A 17,519-nucleotide genomic window follows, 5' to 3' on the forward strand; every position below is an offset into this window, starting at 1 on the left:
GCCAAGCGCCTAACCTTCTCCATCTTCCTATCAAATCCATTCATTCTCTTTTCGTCACAATTCTCAAATGCACTTACCCGGAAACAAACATCACCTTCTTCTAAGTTCACTTGTGTGATATGATTTTTTATGCATCTAATGGAATTTATCAGTGCAATTCAACCGTCACATTCTAATTAATTTCAACAACTTGCTTCAACAGTTACAAATGCTACTCCAGTACAAAGTATCATTGCTAATATTACTTATCAAAATATCCTATTCAAATTCATCTGCTACTTCTCTTTCATCTGCATTTGAGGAGATTGCAATCAAATTCTAATTATGCCCTGTGCATTCTCGGTTTTGCCTTTCAGGAAGAGAGCAGCCTTGATAGGTATTATTATCTACACAATACCACAAAAGCTTCTCCCAGCAAGGATCCTGCAAAACCAAGAATCCAATTACCATTACCGTTTGGTATAAATAAGTTGAATAAACTTTTCTAGAACTTTTTCTGGAATTCAGTAATAACTAAACCACATTCATTATTTATCAAGCTCTGAATTACACAAGAAATTGAGGCCTTGTTTGGAAAAAATCACGTACATTTAATTTTGTAATAACTGAGGAAGATTATGCGAGTACCTTACTGATAATGTGTGGATTCCCAACAATGATAAGCAAGGATCTGGCACGGGTAATTGCAACGTTAAATCTCTTTGGGTTGCTCAGGAAACCCAGAGAGTAGGTTCTGTCAAAGTCATTGTGTTTAACAGTTGATCTCACAGAAGATATAATAATGACCTCTCTTTCTTGTCCCTGAAATTGTTCTACACTCCCAACTTTAACATCTGACATTTCCCAACTTTCAAGTGCTTTTTTGATCTTGAGGACCTGCTGCCTATAAGGTGTTATTACCCCAATATCTGTCTCATTTAGATCTGTATTGTCTATTAACTTGTTTACAATCTCAACAACCTTGCTCGCCTCAATTCGGTTAAACCATGAAGGGTTATTGCCTTCTCTCTCATCACAGCCTTGAATACCAATGAATAGAACAGGAAATTCTTTTCTAGGGAGAAAATCCACGTCAAAACCTATCGAGGGACAAGTATCTTCTTTACATGCGAGCAACTCTCCTTTGTAGAAAAGCTTAGAAGGGAGGTGTAGAATTGCAGGGTGGCATCTATAATTCCTTACTAGTTTTGTGACAAATCCTTTTTCTTCATTATGATAGAATTCACATTCAAAAAGCCTCTGGAGATATGACTTTCCTAATCCGGATGCCTCAGCATTTTTCGAATATACAACAGGACCAAGTTGCTTAGGATCACCTGCCAGAACAATAACAGTTTCCTTCTTGCATAGATTAGATATAGGAACCATGCTTTCAGGCTCTGAAGCTTGGCCAGACTCATCCAAGAAAATATGAGAGAAATGACCACGGCCTATACCTTCTGCATAAAGTAGTGATGAACTTGTATATGTACAAATGATTATCCTAAAATTCATTAAGGCCTTAAGTGGAGGGCATCTGAAAATTGACTCTTCAAAATAGCAAAAGCGAATATGATCATGTTGAAGATCCTCATATGGACGACTTGAGCCATTTAGCCTAAAAATATCATTCTCTTTAACTTTAGCAACCTCATGGCTAATGAGTTTTTCCAATATGTGGTCTGCTGCACTATTTGAAGCCGCGCATATCAGAATTCTTCCATCCTTTCTTGTTGCATGTATTTGTAATATGGCTTCTACTAGTGTCATTGTTTTACCAGTCCCTGGAGGCCCATAAATTACATAGGGTGGAGCACCTTTGCAACTCAGGATCATTTCCACAGAATGCATCTGCTCTGCATTGAGACCGGTCGTGAAAGGCATGAATATTGCTTTCTCTAACAATGTCCTTTTGGTTGATTGAGATGGAAAGAGAATATCAGCCTCCAAGTTCTCAGCTGCTTCAACTGCTTGATATAATCTCCTAAAATTCACCCTATTATATGTAAATCGGACATTGAATAAATTCCTATTACTGTAATGCATATGAAGATCCTTCGCAAATTTCAGAAGCACTTCATCAGCTTGAACACGATAAATATAACCCTGAAAGACAATGATTATACTATTTTTAACAGAGTGATAACAAAGCAGCTATATTTTTGAAATGGACATGCAAAAAGCCTAAAAGAGAGTCCTCTTACTCATACTACTCTTTAGAAAATAGAAAAGGAAAAAAAGGACCATAACCAGGCATCTTTCCCTATCTTAAATTCATGTATACTCTCATCTGTTACTTATGCTGACCCCCAACAAATATTAATTTTCTCACAAATGCTCGTTCAAGTAGCACCTTTCACAATACACATCAGACAGTAATGTTTCTAGAGTTTGATATATTTTGTAACGTACAAACACTTATCCAAGATGACATTTTTCATCAAAAATATGAACAAACCTTATATACATCCCTGTCAGGTGTCTGGTCAGAGGCAAGCTTCACAAAAACATAATCGCCTTGTACAAGTGAAGGCCTTCTCTCAGCAAGCCCAGGGACCTCAAGAGCCAGAAGTTGAGGCCCTTTCTGTCTCAAGTTGACAAACTCCATGTCATGACACCGCATCTCTTTCTGAAACAAAAATAACTAGTTCTGAACAAAAGCATGGTAAATATTTTAACTAATCAAACACGAATGGTTACCTCCAAATGTAGCTCTTCCATTATGAGCAATGTGCTGAAGAAAGTAGCATAGTTCTTCATCTTTAAACCTTCCACAAGAACATCAGGGACCTGCTTATTCTCCAATAACTCCCTTGTTTCCTTTGGGATTGGAAATTCAGGAAGCTTAAATTTCTTTCCTTGGGGCATTGCCTTGGAAGGAAGAGACTTGACAGTGCTTGAGGAAAATGCATGTTCGTCCATGACAGACTGTTTTCTTCTTGGAGTTCTTGAAAAAGGCATGTTAGGCCTCAGAGACTGAGAGACCTTATCTTCAGCCAACAGAAAAACAACACGTTCAATCCTATCATCACCCACGTCAAAATGCAGTACAGATGTGTGCAACCCCATTTCTTTTGGTTTGCAGGATAACCAAATAGTCAGTGTTTGGTGTGCCTGAAGTACTCTGTCCTCAAGAGAATATGATTCTAAGAATCCAGAGACGTTTTCCACCTTTGAATTGACTGATGGAGGCTCTATAAGAGATAAAGTGAATGAATCTGCAGGATTTGAGCAGAATATCCTAACTCCCCAAAGCTCCACAGGTTCATTAATGGTGTTTGATATGGTAATTGAGCATTTCGAAGTTTCAGCAACAAGAATAGATTGAGGCTTCCCTCTTACAAAAGGAAATGGGACAGATATAACAACTGTCCCCCCCTCATCTGAATCATAGTTACAGACAGATTTATCGTCCTCAAAATCAATGAACCCAATCTCACCCTTCTCCCCAATCACAGAGTATTCATCAGCCCAATCATCCTTTTTAACTGTATCCATCATCAGCTCAATATCAACAGCAATATCACTCTACCTGAGATTCTGATCAAATGTGTAAAAAGTCATGCATGGCATAAGAAGAAAGTCTATTTCGGAAACTAGATGCTGAAGGGGTAATTATACAAATACAAGGAGCTCATTAAAAAAAAAAAAAAAAGATAAATTCCATATTGCAAACAAATGAGTGTAGAGCAGTGAATTGATGCCATTACAGAAAATCAAACAACATATTTTGAAAATTCTAAACAAAGCTGCATGAATTAGAGATAAAACACATAACAAAAATGAATTTACTGGCCAGGAAGTAATCCAATATCATCAAACAACCAAATTCATAAGAAACCAGAAAATTCAGAAGTTATTGCTTTAACAAATGTTTAACATGCAGCCATTGAAAAAAAAAACACATTGCCTAACTATTTTTTTTCTCCTTGAGAGAGTGATTAGTTTATAAGCATTCTGATCACAATCAAATATATAACCCAATTGGAAAACTCACTCACTCAAAACTGACTGCTGATTATAAAGGACACATTTCTATTGCAATAGGTATAATCCATGATTGCATTCCAAGTTCTAGCTATTAAGAAATGGAGCAAAAGTCCCCCAAAAATAACGATAAATATGAACTAAGCAAAATATTCAAAAAAAAAAAACTTTCAGCAAATGCATGTCAAAATGGCAACATAAGAGAAGATTAAACAAAATAAAAAACAATAGAAATCTGATAATCCAAAACTTAAAAGAGGTGATGAGTACCAATCTTTGATCAGAACAACTAAAAAAGGGAAACGGGTATTCAAAATTTGGACTCTTTAATGGAAAAGAAGCAGAACCCAGATGCCTCCCTGTTCTAATCTCCTTGAGAAATGAAATAAAATGAAAAGCAGACTCTTCAGTGCACTTCACTGGTTCCTATTTTTCTTGTATTAAATGCACAAATCATGCGAAAGGCTTTTGCTTTTCTATTGGCAGGAGAGTTCAACTGTTCAAGTGCATGAAATGAAATGCTAATGTTAAACGAACAACTTCACAACGAAGTTATGCTGCTTGTGCACGCCAAAAACTGCACATAAACGTAGTCACAAAGTTGTGCTGTATTTTTCTCTTCTTCGTATTGATGGCCCCACCGTATGTTGACCGACCAGCTTACGTGGCGAGAGAGAATAAAAAAAAGGATAGCTTTAAAAGGCACCTATTAATTTACACATTCAAAACGACAACGGTTCAATTTTCATGCTAGGGAATGCGGATAGGCAGGGGAAAATTATTATTTTGTCCCTGAAGTTTTACGTAATTATTTAAGTAGTCCTCGACATTTATACATATATTTATAACGTCTTTAAGGTTTGCCACCGTCATATTAATTGGTCCTTCCGTCAAAAAAATACATTTTTTCCATTAATTTTGAGAGTAAAAGACGAAATTATCCTTTGGAAAAATAATTATTTCGTCCCTGAGATTTTCCATAATTATTAAGTAGTCCCCGACATTTATACAAATATTTATAACGTCCCTGAGGTTTACTTCCGTCATATTAATTGGTCCTTCCATAAAAAAAAATACACTTTTTCAGTTAATTTTGAGTGGAAAAGACGAAATTATCCTTTATAAGTTTTCATTGACATTATTGTCAATCCCTTTCCTCTAAAATATCTGAAACTCAAATTTTCACGATCTTCCTCAACCTAACGCGGTCTTCATTGCCACCACCGTATCTTTGTCAAGTATCATTTCCATAACCAGATCACCAACAAAACTAAAAGGGAAAATATTTATAACGTCCCTGAGGTTACTTCCGTCATATTACTTGGTCATTCCGTTCAAAAAACACACTTTTTGCTGTTAATTTTTAATAGAATGACCAAACTTGTGACATCCCAGGTTTGGGGCACAACACCTTAGGCGAATCCCACATCGGCTACGCACAAGGTGAAAGTCCTATACATAAAGAGGGGTGGTCTCAGAACATGGTAGGCGCCTTTTGGGTTGGTAGAGCGGAGGTTTCCCTGGCCCAAAGGAACAAAACCGTGAGGGTGACCTCGTACGGAAGGGCCCAAAGCGGACAATACTTACCATGGGCTGGACCATGACAATTTGGTATTAGAGCCAAGCCTTGTCCCTCTGGCCGGTGGTGGGGCAAACCTCAGCGAGGACGCTGAGTCCCTAAGGGGGGGTGTATGTGACATCCCAGGTTTGGGGCACAACACCTTAGGCGAATCCCACATCGGCTACGCACAAGGTGAAAGTCCTATACATAAAGAGGGGTGGTCTCAGAACATGGTAGGCGCCTTTTGGGTTGGCAGAGCGGAGGTTTCCCTGGCCCAAAGGGACAAAACCGTGAGGGTGACCTCGTACGGAAGGGCCCAAAGCGGACAATACTTACCATGGGCTGGACCATGACAATTATACCAAAATTTGTAACACCCCTTCCCGGTCCACCCATTAACCCGAATAAACTGAGTCGAGATGCTACAAACTGGTTGACTGTATGGCCTGACATGCTGAACTCATAATGTATACTGAATATAATCTCATACCGATGTTGTTTACAAAAATAATGTACTTAATGTTTACAAGACATGATACTAGTTTGCAAAATGAAATGGGCCCAACTGTGTGCCCTGTACATGCCATGAAAGGATGGATAAAAGATATACATCAAAACGAGTAGCTACCCTGAAGACTGAGTCTTCTACAGATGAACTGCAGCAGTTGTAAGCCGACTCTCTACGGTCCAATCTCAAAACCTGCGAGTTAAACAGGTAACTCGCTGAGCAATAAAGCTCAGTGGATATCTCAACAGATAAAGAAACAATTAAACACATACATGTATAGAAAGAACCATGTAAACACATATGGCACATATAAGCACACACATCATGATACTTTCATGATACCTTGATTATCTTGTGTACTGTTTATAATACTGTATAATTCATGAAATGTTATGTCAAGATATCTGTATGGCTCCATAAGGTTATAGTGAAACCGAAGTGATAAGAAAAACTGTATGAAACTGGATGAATACTGTATGCTTGGCTGCTATGGCCTGTATAATCATATCCACTCAACGGCCTATAGCCGGAGTACCAAACTGTATGGGGCGCAGATCTGCTATCCTATGTCGCAACATAGCCTTATCTACATGGTTTCTACCTAACCTCAATGGAGCAAAGTGTTGGTATGTCAATAAGATAACACAATAGCATATTCATAGTTCATAATTTCATAATCCATAATGTTCATTTGATATCACATCATTTGTATGCTTAAATGTTGTTTTGATGCATGATTTAATGTTATATTTTTGTATTAAGATGATTGGAGGCATGTAAGTGAAGCAAAGGAATACAATTGCATTGAAAAAGAAGTCCAAAGTGCATGAAAACACAAGTCGCGAGCGCGTACTTTGAAAGTCGCGAGCGCGTAGTGTGCAAAATGAGAGACAGTGAGTTCCCAGGCCAAATACGCGAGCGCGCGATGAAGGTCGCGAGCGCTTGCAGGCCAAGGGCCAAGTACGCGAGCGCGCACTTGCAATTCGCGAGCGCGAGAAATGCCAAATGAGAGTCAGAGAGGCTGCGAGCACAAGTAGCGAGCGCGCACTTGAAAGTCGCGAGCGCGAGATGTGTCAAATGAGAGACAGAGAGTTTCAGGTGGAAGTCGCGAGCGCGCATTTGAAAATCGCGAGCGCGAGGTGTGCAACGCGAACTCTTCATGCAATTCGCGCGCGCTTCCAGCCTGCACTGTCTGTACTCTTTTGGTCATATCTCTCAATATACAACTCCGATTTGGATGATTCAAAAACCCATGTAAAGCTAACACATAGAGGAACAAATAACTCTTCTATGACACTTCCTAATTCCATCATTAAATGGGGTCAAAATCAAGATGAAGTTACTGGTAAAATTTCCAGCAAAACCTGTTTCAACATAAACTCACTCTTTACTTCATTTATTCACTTCCTCCCCTGTTTTCTCACCATTACCAGTCCTCCCACTCAACATGAAGCAATCTTGCCTCATTAGCAACACACCACACAAATTCTCATGCAAAGAAAAAGATAAATAAAAAGAGATATCAAACCTTCAACCAAAAGAGTTTTAAACTTCTTCTTAGCTTCCTTGTTCTCCTACTTTGAGCTTCCCTCTCCTAAACATAATCACTCTGATAAATCATGTAAAAGATCACAAAAGTATGAACTTTAAGAAAAGCTACTTACTTGGATAGAGTTCTAGGTTGAAGTTAGTGTGTCAATTACATGAAAAGTGATGGAGAAAGGAAGGAGATGAAGAGAAAGATGAAAGAGATGCAGAGGAAGATGAAGATGAAGAAGACGTTGACGATGAAGATGAAGAAAAGGAAGAAAGAAAATGGAAATGGAAGTCTCGTATACTTCCCAACCATCTCTTTAAATGTATGGGACAACTACCAAATAAGACCTACAGTTTCTACATGTTACATTTTAATCCCTCAACTGTATTGTTTGAGTGCAAGTAAGTCCACTTATAAGCCCATTCTACCCCAACTGGGTTTGGTTTGGTCCGACTCAACTCGACTCTATGAAAAGACTCGACTCAATAGGATGTTACAAAACTAACCTAAATCCTCTAATCAAGGAGAGAGAGATAAATGGATGAAGGGTGATGATGGCTTGATTGAGTTTGGATGTTGGGTTTTAGTTTTGGTGGTGATCTGGTTATGGAGATGATAGTTTTCATTGACACGGTGGTGGCAATAAAGACCGCGTTGGGTTGAGAAAGATGGTAAAAATGTGAGTTTTAGGTATTTTAGAGGAAAGTGATTAATAATAATGTCAATGAAAACTTATAAAGGATAATTTCGTCTTTTCCACGCAAAATTAATGGAAAAAAAAATTTTTTTTTATGGAAGGACCAATTAATATGACGAAATTAAACCTCAAGGACATTATAAATATTTATATAAATGTAGGAGACTACCTAATAACGATGGCAAGTCTCAGGGACGAAATAATTATTTTTCCAAAGGATAATTTCGTCTTTTCTTCTCAAAATTAACGGAAAAAGTATATTTTTTTTACGGAATGACCAATTAATATGACGGTAGCAAACCTCAGGGATGTTATAAATATATGTATAAATGTCGAGAACTACTTAAATAATTATGTAAAACCTCAGGGACGAAATAATAATTTTCCCTGATAGGCAGCTTAAAAGAAACTGTTAATGCTAATTTGATTTTCTAACATATCATCTAAATGGAAATATATCAAATTTAACAGAACAGAACAGAGAAAGTACTACTACTATATTTATATTAGTTGAACAAGAAACGTGATGGACGCAGAGTACACAAAACGATGGCAATATAGGTACATGATAACATTAACATGTAGTTACATCTTAGCTTCCACATAACAAGAAGAAACTAAAGTTATAGTTTGAAATTTGGAGGTTGATTGACGAGAATCAGCACTTGTATGCACAAAAGCACTGCTTAGGAACAGAGGGTGCAGTGTACAAATCACAGAGACCCATCCCATTGTATTTGTTTTTGCAGTCTGCCCAGCAACTATTGCCTCCTTTGCAGTTCCAAACTTTGTGGCAGTCCTTTGCTTCTGCCTTGAGCTTCACCTCCACTTTCCCATCTGCAAATTCACATTACTTTATCAAACATCATAAAAATAGAGAATATAAGATTGTAAAAGAGTCCAACCAATCTGAATTTTGTTATACTTGAATTTCGCTCATTTAAATATATTCTAGTTTAGCTCAAACTTAAAGAATTAAGCTTGAATACAACTAGTATGCAATTTTATAGTTTTTGAAAAAAGTTGTGACTTATTTACAAGTTCACTAACTTGAAAGTCAGACTCGCCAGTTTCAAACGAGTTCTACATGTGCTGAAACTTAAAAAAAAAAAAAAAAATAGCCTCGAATAGCTCACAAACGACTTGACTTTTACTGCCTTAATTGAACATGAATTTTTACCATAGGCAAAGATGAGGAGGACGAGCAAGAAGTAGAAGGGAAAAAGCTTCACCATCTTAAGAGTGAATTTTGAGTTTCTTTTATGTTCTCTTAGTAAGGCTTAATTTCGGAAAACTGAGGGTGCTATTTATAAGCTCCAGTTTCATTATGGATAAGGATGCAAAGATCAAGCGATAGTGGAATGATGAATCTGTAATTTTATAATGCTATTTCTCAAGAATCAGAATGTTAGAGAACAAGAATTAAGTTAGAATCATTAAAGTGACAAACCACTTCAGCATCTTTTAGAAAAGAGAATGGTGAATTTTCCAAACTGTTGAATTTATGGCCAGTTTTATAGTAGTAAATTATCCAAAAGTAAGCATTATTATGACATGCACCTAACTAAATTTTATTCCAAGACAGTGAAATCCATGTATTTAATCTTCATTAATCTTATTTTTAGTCAATACTATATTTTAGTTTAGTATAAACAAATTGTAACACACTTAAAATTTGGGTTACAACATGCTTAGGCAAGCATCATTGCATCAGATGAGTAAGAATAGTGGGTAGTGATTAATGCTAACATTTGCTTTTCATAGTGGAATTGTAATGGGAGAGAAAGGCAATTGAATTCAATTATTTTTTGTGTACATTATGGGTATCTCCGTGACCATGAAGACTAATTTCCTCCAAGGTACTCAAACTCAGGATCACTTATTTAAAGTGACCAGAACCCTTCCACTCCGACCAACTCACATTTAGTTACAAGTAGTTTAATTTTGGTTATCAAAATATTGAAATACAATCGCTTAACGGTACTGTTGACATTATTGTTTAATCTACCGTTAAGAAATATATTGTATTACAAATATAGATTAGAACTTATTTGATAATTGTTTTAAGGTATTTTACATTTTCTAATTATAAAACATTCAAAACAACTAGAGTACTGTTCGTACAATTTTAGGAAACAATATAAGAAGGGATATCACCCAAGTAAATAGATTAAATGGCATGAAATTTATTACCCTTTTAACACTGACCAAAAGGCAGAAAGTTGGGATACTTGATGAATAAATTTCCACATGTAGCATTAAAGAACAAAGGCAGCTTAGAAGCATTGTGCTCCTACAGTTGCCAATAAAATAACCAACCTTGTGCTTCACACAAAAATTTCAGAGTGGGTGGGTCTGATCACAGGTTGGATTGTGCTTCATGTGGGATTCCATATCATGGAATCTTAGAAGAGATTTAAGACGACACTTGAACTTTGTTTCCACTTGCCAAATTCTGTCTGATTCATCAGGCACCGTGTGAAGCACTTAGAATAAGATGACTACTTCAAATTTCAAAAAAATGGTGATGGAAAAAAAATTGAATATGCCCCCATCCATGGCTTAGCACTTCCAGAGGATATCTACGAAGCAGCAGTATCTTCTTATGAATTAACAAGCAGTCATAAAATTCGTAGACTGTCTATTAAAACTTCAGTTTAATGTCGAAGAAAAATAAAACCCCCAATAAGGTTCAAAATTCTGTAAATGCCACTGTTTTACATTCTCTAGTGGTAGCATACCATGAACGTGAAAATAAATGTTGGAACAGTCGAGTAAAATGCACTTGAGACTCATGGTATGCGGGGAGGGAGGGTAGAGAAAGTTCTTGGGAATTCCTAGGAAAACTCATTTATGCAAAATTAATCAAAAAAACGGGTGCTATTGAAACTGCAGACATTTTCTCCCACCTTCAAGGATCTTCATTATATCTAATACACAGTCCTGAGTTCGCTTCTTCCATTTCATCTTTTAAACTTTCGAATCCTTTCCACAGCACCTTCATCATAAGGTACATGAGCACAAATCAGCTAATCAATTTAAATGACAAAACAAGAGCATCTAAACATGTGCATGCTAAACTATCTTCATACACCAACACTATTGAATGAGAAAGAAATGATATTTTCACAGTTTTCAACCTGTTTCTGGTGGGAAAAGACATAAAGAATTCCAAGCTGAGTAATGTATACCACATGCGCATAGAATTTTGGTAAGACCTTGCAACTATTGCCCGTAATGGGCAAGTAGCTTTCAAGCAAATAAAGATTCCATATGCTTAGAAGTCAACACTATGGGAGTACTTTGATTTTTAAAAGTATAGACATCTTTAAATAAAGCTTTTCTTAGGACGAATATTTACATCTACAAATAGGCTAGTTCTGTTTGTATGTCTGGAAGAACTCATCAGTAGAAAGACATTATTTTTCAGAAAAAATATATATTTTTTTTTTTGTTTAAAAGCTCTGAAAAAGAAACCCAGAAATGTAGTCAAGCTAAAAAGAAAGTGGAGCCATCAAACATATGCAGATGCAAGTAATTGTGCCAGGATTAATATTTCAGAGTGCACACCATCAACGTTACTCTATCTTCTACACAACAGGCACAAAAAATATTTCAGAAAAAAGAAAATCTAGCAAATACAGTCACATTGCAAAGAATTGGGAGCATCAAGTTACCATTTGTATCTCTTCTTGGAACCACATGGGCAGGGGGCATTTCTGCTTAACTGCCCACTCTTAGCCAAATTAGACTTAGCAAGGTCTAAAGGAGTTGACCCCATCATCTTTTGCATCTACAAGACATAAATCACAATTGATAATTCATTTGAATTAAAAAACGAGTGCAAAAATTCACCATCAGAAAATTGACCACTTCACATTAAAGAAACTTGAATATATAAAGTTGGCAACTGGAATCGGACCATTTAGCTTGAAAACAATAACTACCCATCAACCAATCTATCACGTATCTAATTGTGATGTCAAAATTTTTCTTTTTTTTTCCAGAATAAAAGGCTAAGATACATAAAAAATAATTTCAGCTTAATTGCCTGAGCATGCATGTTAACACAATATTTCTGCTTCAAACAGGTTCAACCCGAGTGAATACAAAATAGATGAAGATCCTAGCAAGCTAACCAATTCCTAATACTTGAATCTATGAAAGACTGACTGAGCCAAACTAATTTCAGATAACAGCACCTTCCTTCTACTGGGGAAGGTGGGTTTAGCTTTGGGCTTGTTACATGAACAATTAGAGGCCAAGATCAACAACTATGCATAGAAGAAGTGATCACCATGAGACAACCTAATGAATTGTAGATATATCATTATATCAGGCAAATACAGAAATAGGTTAAAGAAACCCTACAGGCTGCAAATTCATAAAAAAATATATTACAGTGAAAAGTATAAAATTGCTCGAGCCAGAGAGTCTAGTATGATAGCGAAAAAGGTTTGCATGAAATTTTTAGGCAAAAAATAATTTAAACCAAATTATGCATTTGTTTCACCAGATAACAATAGAGGACAACACTGCAGTTTCAGTAACTCTAACCCACAATACTCTATCACTGAAGATTGACGAATTAGCAATCCTAGTTCAATCATCCATATATCTTGATCGCTCATAAGCATGAAGCAGACCTATTAAAGCAGTATAACAACCAAAATAAAGTTGATATTTTAGTACCTCAGCAATGCTATTTGGTACAGGTTTTCCTTCTTCCTTTAACTTCAGAAGTTTCTTTTGTGCTTCTTTGGCCCATGTAAACTGTGCAAGTGCCTTCTCAACATCAGCTATTGTGCAATTACAGTGCTTTGCTGCTTCTTGCTTTTGACTAGTTTGAAGGTTCTACAAATCAAGAAACCTAAAAACATTATCAGGAAAACTACCAACAAGAAACTTACAAAAATTTTCAAAACAAATAGGCAAATAAAGACCGATAAAGCAATGAGATTTGAGAGAAACCAACCTCTCCGGTAGGATCAAAAGCATTAAGATATCTAATAATCCCCTCCATTTTTTCAAAAGCATCAGAAAAGGTAGCTTCACTGCTTCGACCCACTATAAATTGCTTGAATGACCCGACTCTTCTTGCATTCTTCAACGAATCAGCGAAATCTAAAACAAAAATCAGATTTGGGACGCTAACAAATAAAATCAGTAATTACAATGAAAAAGAATAAAACTTTGGACCCAATAGTAATACTTACAGAGAAGAGTGAATGATTCCACAGACTCTTTAGAATCCGCCTTTTTGCCAGTGAAGACTCCTTTGATAGAGTCCATCCATGAGCCCACAGATGTGGTGGAGGAAATCAACCGGTACTGTGACGGAGATACGTAAGTTTCACGCTGACAGTAGCCGGTGGAGGAGAAGAAGAAGAGGGATTTAGGGCTTTGCTTGGAAATGGTGGTCAGAAACCTTGGACAATGCATAGCGATTCAGAATAAGAAGCTGGTAGTTGCACTGTTGGTTATCGTCGACGTTAGGGTTTTAGGATAATTTAGCATCTACTATAATTTAGTGAAATTTATGAGTTAGGACTTAGAATTAAATTTATTTTTTATTTCTTATTTAAATAATTTACTTATTTTCCATGTCTTACAACAGCCTCGCTCGTAAATGTAATATGCTCTGCTTGGCTAGCTCATGATGTATTACCAAAAAACTTATTTTTCAGTTAAGTAATTAAAAATATAAAATAGAAATTTTTGCCCTTAAAAAAAGATGAAATATATATATATATATATATATATATATATAAGTTAAATATATGTTGCTAAATATATTTAATTTAGATATTTTGCAGTATATAGTTCTCCTCCTTAAGAAAGAAACTACATTGCCATTTTCAATGCCATCATTAAACTTCAATTTATAAGAAAATTACTAACTTTTTCATGTGATTTTAGATTTAAAAATTAGGCTAATAAGTGGTCTAATTTGCAATAAATCAAAAATTATGGTGTTAAATAAAATTTATCCATATATTTTGGTTAAGGTGTAATTATTAATAGACATTTGCAATTTTTTAATAATTGCAAGTTGAACAATTCAAGACCAATGTTGGCAATAACAATAATAAACAAAAAGGCACCCATACCAATCAAATCTAAGCAAATGAACCGCATTTACTACACCAATGGAGCTTAGATAATTGGGAAACAAAGAATAAACAGAATAAAAACGACAGTCCCGCAAAAACGGAGCCAGTGAAAGAGGGAGATAAAGAACAAGAAGAAGAAGTGAAAAACTGATGGCTATCTTTGCATCTACAGCACCGACACAAAAGGGGATAGTGATAACAGTGCCAGTTCTGGTTCTTTCGGTTTCGGTGGCAACTATTATGTTGTTCTTTCTTTTGTCTTCTCTATCATACTGTGACTGTCCGGCTTCTGCTCCTACTTTGCAACGCGTTAGTGGCGTCGGTTCTGACGGTGGAGAATTTGGAGTGGTTAAAGAGAGAATATCGCCGACAAAGGAAGATATTGAGTGGGTTAAGGATCAGATCCGTGAGAATGGATTGCATATGCAAGATAATGTTCTTCGTAAGGGCATTAACCCGCGCACTAGGGCTCAACAACTACAAGATCTTATTCAGTAAGAGCTCTTTTTATGTATTTGATGTTTTAGGTTATTGGGTTTCGTTTGGGTGTGAAAAAAGATGGGATTTTTATTGATTAATGTTGACTATAAAGAATTGTATTTTTATGTTCAGTCGAGGTAATCCGTGTATTTCTGCTTTTTTTTATGTATTTTTAGGATTAGCCTTTATATTTTTCATCATTTTGTCAGTGATTAAAATAGTGATTTATGATATTTGTTCTGCGCATGTTTGATGTGCTCTAGAAAGAACTTAAGAGCAGGTTTATATCCATATGTGCTCCATAATTTCAGCAATTTTTTTTTTTTTTTAACTGATTGACTGATATTTTTCAGATACAAGGGGATATCGCATTATGAGGAGCCAGAATCCGGTAATCATACTGCACTTCCTTGCCCTGGTGAGCTCCTTGTGGAGGAGCACCATAGCAACTACGGAGAGCCCTGGGCAGGTGGGCGAGATGTGTTCGAATTCTTAGCTGAATCCGCCCGCCTTTCTCCCAACTCAAAAGTGCTTGAGATTGGGTGCGGGACACTACGCGTTGGCTTGCATTTTATTCGGTATCTTAGCCCTGAACACTACCATTGTCTTGAAAGGGATGAGCTTTCTCTAATGGCTGCGTTTAGGTATGAGCTTCCTTCTCAGGGTCTTTTACACAAGCGACCTCTGATTGTGCGAGGAGAAGATATGAATTTCTCAAATTTTGGTTCTGGAATTGAATATGATTTGATATATGCTAGTGCTGTGTTTCTTCACATGCCCGATAATCTTGTCTGGGCTGGATTAGAACGTTTAGCGAGCAAGTTGAAACCTTATGATGGGCGAATCTTCGTGTCACATAATATAAAGTTCTGTTCAAGATTAGGAGGTGAGGAATGTACTAAGAGGCTGACAAGTTTGGGGCTTGAATATCTGGGGAAGCATACCCATGATAGCTTGCTTTTTAATCACTATGAGATTTGGTTTGAATTTAAAAGGTTCAAAGCTTAAGAAGGGCATAATATAGATTTCTTGGTCTTGTCTTTGGGTAATGATGATGCAAGATTGAAGCCGCCCTGGCTGTTTTATGCATGATTTGCTGTTTCTGATTACTTACCTCAACATTTTTCAGAGGTTTGCTCATCTTTATGCTGTTGATAGTTGAAAGTACAATGGAGAGTCAATGATCTTGCAGATTTTTATCCGGTCAGGTTATCTGTCTGTGGACAGAATTTGAGACCTTGTATCCTCCAGGGATGAAATTTGTATACAACGTTGATTTTAGGATGCACTGATGATAGAGTTGAGGGATTCTTTCGCCCAATTATGTATTAGTAATTTAAAACATATCAATGGAACATAAAAATTCTTTTTATAAGAAATTTTTTTATCTTGTCATTGCTTGAAATTGTGATGTGAAATGCAAATGTCTTCCTGTACTTCACAAGCCTGAATTTCTCTTATTCACTGAACAATGTGCTGACGTTGTGTTTCCTCTTTAAAATCTGGGTATGGTAAGTAATTTGGTCAGCTTGTTTAGAACTAACCTATATTGTTATTCTAAATGTTGCTGTACGTTACAAGCAAAGTGGAGAGGATTTCCCATGTAATTTGCACTTGTAGGCGCGCCTAGCCATTAGTGCATCTATGATTGGTGCATGAATCCAGGTTCAAGACTTCAAGTCCTCCTCCCCCAATAGTCGAGAATAAAAAGAGAAAGAGAAAGACAAAGAATGAAGGGATGATCTGATTATCAGTCTTGCATTTCAAGACGCAGCAGAGTTTTATACTAAAAAATGCCCCCAGAATCCTTTATAGAGAAAACCCAAACCAGCAAATGATTGATGTCATGCAGTTAGTTCGGGGATTTAAGTTAATTTCAGTACTGCATTATCTTTACAACATTAAAACAAGGTGGAAATATGCACTGCACAGATAGATCGTAATTAGCAGGCTCTGTTATTCATTGATGACTTTTTTGGGTCTGATGTAAAATAAATAGGTTGTTAATGTGCATTCAGATAATTATTGCTCTTTTATTCTGTTTAGTATCATCCTTAGGGCTCTGCACGAGTCTTAGTATGTTTATTTTCAGGTTTGGCTAACATCATTTCAAAGGCTAGTCTCCTTTGGAAGTTGAAACTGCTCAAATCAGCAGCTTCTTATTCAAATTCCCGTCTTTATACTATAAAAGCTGAAGTGGTAGTACTTGCTAGGTCCTTATTCTCCCTTTATTTTATGTACTTCTTTCTTAATTCTATCTGCATAATTTTATTGCTTCTATTTTAGTTTGCCTATCTGGTGTTTCATGAAAGTTACTTGGAAATTGGCAGCTTGTTCTTGCCTCTTTAATTACTGTGCTCGAGTACATGATTTGTGATTTCATCTGCAGAAGGAAATTTAGTAGATTGTAAAAAGTTCATGACTTCTTATAATTTATAGAGAATCCATTAGAGAGCTTTATCAGATTCCATAAAATTTTTAGGGGAAACCTTGGTAAATACCTTGACAGCTTTCTCTAACTCAATTTTGGGCATCAGTGCGTACGTGCCCAGAGGCTAGAATGCATATTCCTTTCTAATTTAAAGGGTCAAAGTGTCACATCCATCTGTCAGTATCCTTTCCAATAAAGAACGATTAGAGTAACTATGTCAAGAGAA

General features: G+C 36.4%; 4 protein-coding genes across 5 annotated transcripts; 1 reads left to right on the forward strand and 3 right to left on the reverse strand.

Annotated features, from left to right (window-relative positions):
- Positions 1–152: 152 nt before the first annotated feature.
- LOC105647643 (putative RNA helicase SDE3) lies at positions 153–4,527 on the reverse strand. 2 transcript variants are annotated; one of them, XM_089718496.1, is made up of 5 exons: positions 4,237–4,527; positions 2,680–3,511; positions 2,438–2,608; positions 628–2,085; positions 153–423 (listed from the first exon to the last, which is right to left on the reverse strand). In XM_089718496.1, the coding sequence occupies exons 2-5, from the start codon at positions 3,478–3,480 to the stop codon at positions 319–321; spliced, it is 2,535 nt and encodes an 844-aa protein (XP_089574622.1). In that variant the 5' UTR covers positions 3,481–3,511; positions 4,237–4,527; the 3' UTR covers positions 153–318. The 2 variants fall into 2 exon arrangements, with proteins under 2 accessions (XP_089574622.1, XP_012089198.1); XM_012233808.3 differs by having other exon boundaries at positions 2,680–3,519.
- Positions 4,528–8,732: 4,205 nt separating this feature from the next.
- LCR18 (low-molecular-weight cysteine-rich 18) lies at positions 8,733–9,598 on the reverse strand. The gene is made up of 2 exons (XM_089718362.1): positions 9,450–9,598; positions 8,733–9,106 (listed from the first exon to the last, which is right to left on the reverse strand). The coding sequence occupies exons 1-2, from the start codon at positions 9,502–9,504 to the stop codon at positions 8,928–8,930; spliced, it is 234 nt and encodes a 77-aa protein (XP_089574488.1). The 5' UTR covers positions 9,505–9,598; the 3' UTR covers positions 8,733–8,927.
- A 1,252-nt stretch (positions 9,599–10,850) lies between these two features.
- On the reverse strand, positions 10,851–13,883 carry LOC105647642 (SEC-C motif protein). The gene is made up of 5 exons (XM_012233807.3): positions 13,486–13,883; positions 13,245–13,393; positions 12,962–13,123; positions 11,947–12,062; positions 10,851–11,267 (listed from the first exon to the last, which is right to left on the reverse strand). Exons 1-5 carry the CDS (start codon positions 13,709–13,711, stop codon positions 11,240–11,242), a joined length of 681 nt encoding a protein of 226 aa, XP_012089197.1. The 5' UTR covers positions 13,712–13,883; the 3' UTR covers positions 10,851–11,239.
- A 499-nt stretch (positions 13,884–14,382) lies between these two features.
- Positions 14,383–16,009, forward strand: LOC105647641 (S-adenosyl-L-methionine-dependent methyltransferases superfamily protein). Its single transcript, XM_012233806.4, has 2 exons — positions 14,383–14,876; positions 15,216–16,009. Exons 1-2 carry the CDS (start codon positions 14,533–14,535, stop codon positions 15,868–15,870), a joined length of 999 nt encoding a protein of 332 aa, XP_012089196.1. The 5' UTR covers positions 14,383–14,532; the 3' UTR covers positions 15,871–16,009.
- Positions 16,010–17,519: the final 1,510 nt, after the last annotated feature.

The sequence above is a fragment of the Jatropha curcas genome, chromosome 2 (genome assembly GCF_041381405.1).
Source record: "Jatropha curcas cultivar XTBG-Jc1 chromosome 2, XTBG_Jcur_1.0, whole genome shotgun sequence".
Classification (NCBI taxonomy): Eukaryota; Viridiplantae; Streptophyta; class Magnoliopsida; order Malpighiales; family Euphorbiaceae; genus Jatropha; species Jatropha curcas.

Coding starts and splice junctions, on each gene's coding strand:
- LOC105647642 (XM_012233807.3), bottom strand. CDS start 13,711: ATGCATTGTCCAAGGTTTCTGACCACCATTTCCAAGCAAAGCCCTAAA. Junction 13,394..13,485: donor GGAATCATTCACTCTTCTCT/GTAAGTATTACT, acceptor TTTTTGTTTTAG/ATTTCGCTGATTCGTTGAAG. Junction 13,124..13,244: donor CTTTTGATCCTACCGGAGAG/GTTGGTTTCTCT, acceptor CTTGATTTGTAG/AACCTTCAAACTAGTCAAAA.
- LOC105647643 (XM_089718496.1), bottom strand. CDS start 3,480: ATGATGGATACAGTTAAAAAGGATGATTGGGCTGATGAATACTCTGTG. Junction 2,086..2,437: donor CTGACAGGGATGTATATAAG/GTTTGTTCATAT, acceptor ATTGTCTTTCAG/GGTTATATTTATCGTGTTCA. Junction 424..627: donor ATCCACACATTATCAGTAAG/GTACTCGCATAA, acceptor TTGGTTTTGCAG/GATCCTTGCTGGGAGAAGCT.
- LOC105647641 (XM_012233806.4), top strand. CDS start 14,533: ATGGCTATCTTTGCATCTACAGCACCGACACAAAAGGGGATAGTGATA. Junction 14,877..15,215: donor CAACTACAAGATCTTATTCA/GTAAGAGCTCTT, acceptor GATATTTTTCAG/ATACAAGGGGATATCGCATT.
- LCR18 (XM_089718362.1), bottom strand. CDS start 9,504: ATGGTGAAGCTTTTTCCCTTCTACTTCTTGCTCGTCCTCCTCATCTTT. Junction 9,107..9,449: donor CCTCCTCATCTTTGCCTATG/GTAAAAATTCAT, acceptor GTGAATTTGCAG/ATGGGAAAGTGGAGGTGAAG.